General features: G+C 34.8%; 1 protein-coding gene across 1 annotated transcript; it reads right to left on the reverse strand.

Annotated features, from left to right (window-relative positions):
• Nucleotides 1-454: 454 nt before the first annotated feature.
• On the reverse strand, nucleotides 455-6455 carry Yme1l (ATP-dependent zinc metalloprotease YME1L). The gene is made up of 14 exons (XM_077424603.1): nucleotides 6107-6455; nucleotides 5488-5631; nucleotides 4914-5330; nucleotides 4582-4804; nucleotides 4401-4495; nucleotides 4026-4269; nucleotides 3782-3914; nucleotides 3366-3603; nucleotides 2923-3165; nucleotides 2529-2675; nucleotides 2081-2242; nucleotides 1734-1854; nucleotides 1382-1490; nucleotides 455-712 (listed from the first exon to the last, which is right to left on the reverse strand). Exons 1-13 carry the CDS (start codon nucleotides 6131-6133, stop codon nucleotides 1429-1431), a joined length of 2256 nt encoding a protein of 751 aa, XP_077280729.1. The 5' UTR covers nucleotides 6134-6455; the 3' UTR covers nucleotides 455-712; nucleotides 1382-1428.
• Between the last annotated feature and the right edge of the window lie 2781 nt (nucleotides 6456-9236).

Raw genomic sequence — 9236 nt, forward strand, 5'->3', positions numbered from 1 at the left:
TCATTGCGTTACCTTAATTGAGGTATTGCAACGATCGCTTGACACTCCATTTTGTACTCGCCGCGGATGCACGGTTATTCCACCGTTGCACCGCATTTGTAAAATAAATATAAACATTATATATTATGGAAATCAACTTTTCATTAAAAACTTCATCAAACTGTGATAGAATATTTACACAAGAATATATAGCTCACATATATAATTCATCGACATAGGATCGAACGTACCGGGAAAAGAATTTTCGAAATTTTAAAAACATTTCCGGATAGTACCATTTATGTTCAGTAGAAAACAATTGATAGATTCCACTAAGCTCGTTTTCTCTTGTATTATGCATATTTTGCAATTTTTTAATAGATACAAATTATCCATAGAAAAAGATGTATATATAATTTTAAAAAATGATAATTATGGATATTGAAGGGTAATAAGAGATGAAACAACACGCACAAAAGTCTTGAGATATGTGTATATGTATATACATAATTCAATATAATTTATATCTATGACCACATTTAATAGTAAATCAAAGTTTATTATATTTATGATATACTTTTATACTCGCCCCAAGCACCTTGCGATTCTTCGATTGCGTATCTCAAGTGCAAAGGGAAGATGAAATTGCCGATAATCTCGATGATTTCCATTTTTTTAAGAAAAAAAATGGATTTCCCAAATTTTTATTAAACAAACGCAGACCAGGAAGAAACTGCAAAAAAACACAGAAAACGCGATTTGTCTAATAAATTTTTTCAACAACTGCTTCCATTATTTATTCAAAAATCATAATGCAGAGTCTACTTAAATTTTCAGGCAAATCATTACAAAATCATTACAAATTTAATCAATAATAAAAATAGATGCTGTCAAAAAATTTCTGTTATTGCTAAGAGAATACTTGTCGATTTAAAATAAAAGTACATAATTGCTAATAATAGTAATATATTTTTACAATTTATATTTTAGGTACATATAGAATAGTTAAGCATTTTACTTTTGCATAAATTATTTGCTTAAAATTTTTAACGACCGAAGAAAACAAATATAGAGAAAAAATATATCATACATATTATCGTTTGATATGTAGTAATTAAATTTCAACAAATGTTACAAAAATAATATCTCTTTCTAAGCATGATATTTTATAATAGCACCGTCTATTTTTAAACGTTTGAAATAGCAAATATATAACAATTTTGTATTTTTAAATATCTAAAAAAACAACGGTCGTCTAAAATAACATTAAAAAAAGAAAAACTAGCACGATTCACACTTCGTATAGATTTTAAATATTTTATGAACTAGACTTTTCGTACAAGCCTATAAAAATTATTATCTAAAGTAGCATATCCATGAAAATTTTATATAATTATTATACCTGATTCCTATTGTTTCAATAAATGTTCTCAAATAATTACACTTAGATTAAGATCGTTTCGTCGGTCTCTTTGAATCTGCAGACGGTTCTCGTTTACTAAGTCCCGTGTCTGAAATAACAATAATGTTAAATACAACATACTTTTTCATATAAACAGTTAATACCCTAGTATTCTAAAATTTTCTTGGAAATTTATTATTTTATATAGATAATATATAAAATTGTATCTATATATAAACCCTTATAAATATAATGTGTCAACTGTCATTATATCGTCAACATACTCATTTTTACATAAGAAATCACTATTTTATATATCAACTTATTCTTGTTCTGTATATAATCTATTTACCATTTGCTATGGCAGCTACATCATCCGCATCCAATGTCTCATACTGCAATAAAGCTTCTGCTAGCAGTTTATGTTCTTTCATGTGCGTTTTTAAAATTGCTTTTGCACGTTCATATGATTCCTGTAAAACGAATATAAAAAAGACGATTTAGTTGATTATAAAAAGGAGAGTTATAATTAATATAAAACAAGACGGTTTAGTTGATTATGAAAAGAAGAGTTATAATTTCTTTATAATTAGTAATTCTGTTTTACTAAAATAATTTACAAAATTGTATCGTATTGAAAACAAAGAAAAAATATTTTCTCATTGGCTCGCATTTTTAATACAAGAACGTTAAATTTACCTGTAAAAGCCGCTTTATTTCATTGTCGATGAGCTCGGCCGTGCTTGGCGCGTACGTGATGCTGTTACCGAAAAGCTTCTTATTCTCCACTATTGACCTAAATCCCACCTTCTCCGACATTCCGAAAATCTTTACCATCATCTCCGCTTTCTTTGTCGCCTCCTGCAAAGAGAAAACGAAATACGTATCTCCCCATTTATCTTAATTTATATTCCTAAAATTTTCTAGGACAAACAAATAAAATAATTTTTATCAAACTGGACAATATAATAGCATATAAAAATTAAAAATTAATAAACCATAAATTTTTTATAAATATAAATTTTTTTCTTTTTTAATACAATACATTTTGAAAGTCTGGTAAGGCTTCACAAATCATAAATAATAATATTTCAACTGAGATTGTACTATAAAATTAAATTCGAAATATCGCAAAACATAATCATACCTCTAAATCGGAAGCAGCTCCTGTCGTCACTTTTTCCGGCCCAAATACTAATTCTTCTGCAGCTCTGCCACCCATGATAGCATCCATATCGGCTAACAGTTGTGACTTTGTGACGTGATAAACATCCTTCTCACGCATATAGGAAGTCTAAGAAAAAAATTATATAATTTATAGATTAAAAAATACAAAATTGCGCGAGCATAATTTATAAAAATATCTAAACTCAATTACGCATATAAAATTATAAACAATTTCAATAGTCATAAATTATCGTATATAAACACAAATTATATACAAAAAAGATTTTTAGGAGACAAAATAGTTAAAAAAAATGATTAATTAGTCGGGATATTTTATGAGATAATCAAACTAAAAGATAAGTTAAGTTATATACATGGCCTAACGATGCTCCCCGTGGCACAATGGTGACTTTATGAAGCGGCGTAGCATCTTTCGTGTAAAATGCTACTAAAGCATGCCCTGCTTCGTGGTATGCAGTGAGACGATTAACTTCTTCATCGTGTAACCTTAGCTTGCCCTCTGGACCCATCAATACTTTATCTCTAGCATACTCTAAGTGCTTCATAGTGACGTAGTCTGCTTCATCAATTGCTGCACGCAATGCAGCTTGGTTTACCTGTAATATTATAACAAAAAACTCAATTTATTATACATATTTGTTTCCAAAATCAAATAAATAAAGAAATTTAAATTTTAATAGCCCACTTAAAGTACTAAACTATGTTATGTTAAAAAAAAATGAATCGCAAACTAATCGAAGATTTCATAATTCAAGGTAACACGACATAACTAAAGCTACATAATAATCTTTCTTACCATATTTTCGAGATCGGCTCCAGTGAATCCTGTAGTACAACGTGCTAAATAAGCTGTATCTACTTCATGTGTCAATATTTTGGATAAGTAGAGGTCTAATATCTCTTTACGGCCCAAATAGTCAGGCTTATTAACGTAAATCTCAACATCGAAACGGCCAGGACGCATTAGCGCTTTGTCAAGATCTTTGCGTCTATTTGTGGCACCAAGAACTATTACGCCTTCATTCTGACGAAAGCTTAAAAATAAAATTTTAAATAAATCACAAATTTTTAATAATACAGAATATTTTAATTAAAATTTATTTTAAAAAAATTAACAACTCGTGAAGCATTTTGTATCTGTGGCAGTATACTTCTCAAAAGATACGTAATAGAATAGAATTGAAAATATATTGCATAAACTCGTAAACTCACCCATCCATTTCAGAAAGTAATTGATTAATTGTCTGATTCGCATAAGGATGGAGAACTGAGTTCGTCCTTTTTGCTCCCACGGAATCTATTTCATCAATAAACACTACGCACGGTGCTTTTTCTTTCGCCGCTCCTGCAAAGTTACATAGAAGGTTTTGATGTACTTTGCACGATATTGGCAATTTACTACTTAATTCTACTTTATTCGCAAAATTTGTCTTCTTGCCTGTTGGATTTTACTCACTGAACAACTCTCTGACACGACGGGCGCCTTGGCCAACAAGAACCTCATCAAATTCAGGGCCTGCCACATGGAAGAATGGTACACCGGCTTCTCCAGCGACTGCACGCGCTAACAATGTTTTTCCTGTTCCTGGCGGGCCGACCAACAATACTCCCTTCGGCAACTTTCCGCCGAGGACGGAAAATTTTTCAGGGTTCTTTAAGAATTCTACTACATTCAAAAGCTCTTGCTTTGCCTCATCTGCCTGTAATTTTTACAAATGTTTAGAGTACTTAAATTTGCATAAATTAAGTATTCGCATAAGTTAGTTAAACTTTGATAAAATTAATTCAACAATACAATAATTAGACCTTTTGGAGAACATTTATTACCTACCCCTTTAACATCATTAAAAGTGACCTGGATGTCTTCAGGATCAATTTCAATCCTATGAGTCATAGGAAGCTTGAATACCCCTGATTGATAGCTAACTGCACATTATAAATAATTCAGTAAACGCGCAAGAACTTTCAATGCAATAAAAGCAAAATTTTCATATCAAATTTGATATACGTACAATAAAGCACAATTATAAGACCAAGAGCAGAGAGACTAAACACAGTTTGTATGATTTTCAGCCACGAATTGGCATGGCCTCGCGTCTGGCGCTGTAATCCAGATTCGTATCCCTCCACGAAAGCAATTTTTATTCTCTTCTGTTCATCCGTTGTTGCGTCAGTATTGTTAAAAATTTGTTTTAGTTTCTCATAATCCGAGCCCTTCAACTCGGATACCAAACCCTGCGATAATAAAATAAAATCAATTAGAACGTTTCATTTGTTAAACAATATGTTTTTTTAATCATGTTTTAATAAGTCAGATCATTTGAGTAAAATATAAATGTCGTACCATTTGTGTATTAGAAGACAGGCCAAGCCATTTCTTTATTCTGTTCATGAACGGTGGGTTTTGCTCCAGTTCCATTTTTATATTACGTTGGGACTTGAATGTACGAATCGGTATATGACTGTGTAGCTTCTTGCTGTACCATGTGTGCAGCAGTCTATTTTGTTGTCTTGACGCTAGATGAACGACAGGTAGAATAATGGGCTCTGTGAACGAGGAGCATGGAAAGTCTCGTCTGTTCTCAGCAAAACTTAGGCCGGATAAGTAAGACACCTTCCACTTATTATTCTCTTCCAAAGGTCTTCTAAATATACTGACAGCTACGTTATCCAGCATTAAGCACACCTTACAGTTCTTCATTCGTAATACGTTTGAAGTGCTTAAATTTATCTCTGGTAGCTCGGTACAATTTTTCGCTGCCTAAAACAAACCAAAAGTTCTGCTTACACCCACAATTTCGCTGTCGACAAGACAAGAGTGAAACAAACTAGTTGAAAAAGTCAATCTTTATATCACGTCATTTATTCTTTAATGTATAAATTAGCTATACTTAAATACTAAAAAAAAATAGAAATACCTCCTTAAGACTATCAGGACAAATTGCTGTCTCCTCCGCGTTCTTTTTCTTTCGTAAGGATTCATCCTGTTTCTTAACTTGAACCGAATACGAAGTTGTCCTAGGATTCGCTATAAACGCCAGCTGCGTCAGATGGTACAAGACCTAATTCAAAAAATATCCAAATTCATCAGGCCACGATTCGTCTTAAATTCAGTAAAAGGAAGAAATAAAAAAAATTTGATTCTCCAGCCACTACTAAAAATTTTGAGCAAATCATCGATTTTAAAGCTTTTTATCGTGTTGATAGCGCTTATTATCTATTATTGTAGGCATTCTAAATCTAATATATTATATATTATAAAAATAATAAATCTGACAGTATATCGTAATTGCAGCGCGTTATCTATCCCATGCACTTATAACCTCAAAAAAGCAATTTCATCATGCAGACGAAGAGATCAAGTGCACAAATATACATGTTTAAATATATATTTAACAAAAGTTAAAATGCACTTGTGCTTATTCAATCAAGGACAATAAACGATATGTATATGCAAGAGATATGCGAGATACGCTGTCAGAAACATGACGCAATTGGACACAATTGTAGGACGTCAGGAGCGCAAACCTGATTTACCTGATTGTGAGACTGAAGAGAGATCATGATCGTGAGTCTCGAAACGAGAGAATCTTGTGCGGTGCGGAATCGTGCGAAATTTGCGTGGGGAAACCACGGATGATTTCGGAGTCGAAAGAACGATCGCGCGAAACCGATGGATCGCGACTCGCGACCGTAGAACCCCGATCGTCCGCGAAATCTGTTGGACGGCCGCGGTGCTCCTCGTAGGTGTAGTCACGTGACCGGTCACTTGGCAATTTGTTGCAACATTGAACGCGATTTTTTTTTTAATATTATGCGAGAACCAAGCGTGTTTTGAACGCGGAGCGAATTGATGGTTAGCCGTCAACGGCATGAACTAGTAATTTATCAGGTTTGTCGATGATTCATGTGTTAATGCTCATTCGCGTGTTCAAAACGCCCGCGCCATCTTCTTCTTCGCTCAAGATCAATGCGAGTCGTGGGTCGTAGAAAATTGACCAATCACAATCGAATTTGAGGAGAATAATCGACTGTGATTGGTCAATTTCTTGCAACTGCTTGCGACTCGCCGTGTTTTATGGAGGATTCACACTGCGTCCGATGTTCGACGTACGACGATCCGACATCCAATAGGAAACTTTTGTCTCTAATAATAAATTCTGTTATTGGATGTCGGATCGTCGTACGTCGAACATCGGACGTGATCGGACGCAATGTGAATCCTCCATTAGGCCCGGTCTACAATGGATGTCGGAAGTCGGAGTCGTAAGAAATTGATCAATCACAGTTCATTATTCGTCGACCGCAAGGAGAATAATGGATTGTGATTGGTCAATTTCTTACGACGATAAAATTATGCGGGGTCTACAATGCGAGTCGCAAGCAATCGCAAGTCGCGAGTCGCAAGAAATGACCAATCACAGTCGATTATTCTCCTCAAATTCGAATGTGATGGTCAATTTCCTACGACCCACGACTCGCATTGTAGACCCAGCATTATGCTTAGGTCTACAATGCGAGTCGCAAAGTCGTGAGTCGTAAGAATTGACCACGCACAATCGAATTTGAGGAGAATAATCGAGTGTGCGTGGTCAATTCTTACGACTCACGACTTTACGACTCGCATTGTAGATCTAGCATTACCATTTTCTTTCTACTCATGTAGCGTCGTATTAATTTGACAGAATTAAAAATGCTTCTCCATAATTGCAGTACATACATCAATGATTCGGGGAAACTCCGATTTTATATAAAAAACGAGAAAAAATTACGGAATTACAGATTTCCTTACCTACTTTTATCTTAATATGGCGTCTCGAGTTGACAACAATCGCTGTCAACTCATCACAAGATATGCTTCATATGAAAAAATACACCATTGATACGAACGTGAAAACGAGTTTCCCTGAATTGCACAACAAGAAAAACATCGATGAACCCTTCAAATCGAGATTAGAGGTCTAATATAAGAGTACAGTTATATAACGATTTGTGCGTATGTGTGCGTGCAATGTAGGTGCTATCCTTGTCTATATCCTTATCTATACAAAGACAGATTACCATTTTCCATGTTATCGGCCTATTACTACGTTTACGCGAGCGTTACTTCTGTAGTAACTTACGATATATCACTCGTTTACGCGGAGTAAATTATCGTAAGTTACTACAAAATCCCGTTTACGCGAAGAAAAATCCCGTTTACGCGAAGGAATTGTCGTAAGTTACTACAGAAGTAACGCTCGCGTAAACGTAGTAATAGGCCGATAACATGGAAAATGGTAATTTTGGGCCTTCACACATAAAATACCGTAAGGACGTAAAACGTATGCGTAAGAAAATCGATCAATCCCAATCAAGTATTTTTCCCTACTAGGTTGCGTTCCAAAAATCACTCTGGGTAACTAAAATCTATAGTTTACGTCACGTACACTATAGCATTTTAGTTAACTAGAGTAAATTTTGGAACGCAGCCCTGGAGTTACGGACAGAACAATACTTGATTGGGATTGGTCGATGTTCTTACGCTTACGTTTTACGTCCTTACGCGATTTTATGTGTGAAGGTCTTTATACAGACGATTCCAGCATTAAGAATAAGAACTAAAAAAAACAGATGGTTTATTATTTATTAATTTTATTTACAATTAATCCTTATCTCAAAATAAAAATACTCAAGAATTAATGATAACTTCGATCAAACTTTGCACTTATCGTGCGCGATTTTTTAAAATTGCGTGCAATTCTTTCAAATTTGCATTCAATTTCTTCAATACCGCGTGCGATTTTTAAAAATTGCGTGCGATAGTATAATAATACTTATTTATATATGTACTATCAATCACTCTATCAATGTTATTACACACTAATTTATATTACGTTTTATCATTTTTTACACACGTGGTCAAACGCATAGGTGTGTTTAACATCATCAACGCTTTATTGCGTGAAAATACGCACGAAAAGATGCATCCTCATCCGATTCATTAATAAATCTAGAATCACACATTTGACTCGTTATATCTATGAATGTTTGTCTCACGTCAAATATTGAAATTAGTAAATAGATAATAATATATTATTACGATAACATATCAGTATTAATCAATGAGAACGTAATTTAACAATTACTACGTTGACGCGAGGCGTACTTCTGGGGCCCTATTCTCGAATCGTTTTCATGAAACTCGCATGCGAAATTCAATGCTTTTCAATTAGAAATAGGTCGCAAGTCGCATACGAAAATCATTAAGGCAGGTTCGAGAATACGGTCCCTGTAGTAACTTACGATAATTCCTTCGCGTGAGTGAATTATAGTTCGTTACTACAGAATTAACGCTCGCGTAAACGTAGTAAATGTAATTTTTCAACCCTCACAACGCACAGACATTCAAAACTCGATTTTATCCATGGCGCCGAGTCTCGATGCAGGGCATTGCGGGGGCGGCTTGCGGGCCCACCGCGAATCGGCTGCGCCGTTCGGCGCGACAGCGCGGCGAGGCCGGCGAGGGGGGTAAATCAAATCTGGGACTCTCTCTCTCTCTCACAGTCCGTGGTCGTCCATGCGGTGTTTGGGTAGCAGTTGCGCTGCGCTCTCCGCGAAATGACGTTTGTCGCAAAATATCGGCCGCGCCGGAGCGAGCAGTGAGCCCATGATGTAAAAAGAAAGG

Source organism: Temnothorax americanus, unplaced genomic scaffold (genome assembly GCF_048541705.1).
Source record: "Temnothorax americanus isolate GAGA-0224 unplaced genomic scaffold, ASM4854170v1 Scaffold87, whole genome shotgun sequence".
NCBI lineage: Eukaryota > Metazoa > Arthropoda > Insecta > Hymenoptera > Formicidae > Temnothorax > Temnothorax americanus.

Bases quoted from the DNA above. Each gene is read 5' to 3' on its own strand.
- Yme1l (XM_077424603.1), bottom strand. From the start codon at position 6,133: ATGATCTCTCTTCAGTCTCACAATCAG. The intron at 4,270-4,400 runs GTAGGTAATAAA...TAAAAATTACAG, and splicing joins CTTTTAATGATGTTAAAGGG to GCAGATGAGGCAAAGCAAGA. The intron at 1,855-2,080 runs GTAAATTTAACG...TTCGTTTTACAG, and splicing joins AAATAAAGCGGCTTTTACAG to GAATCATATGAACGTGCAAA.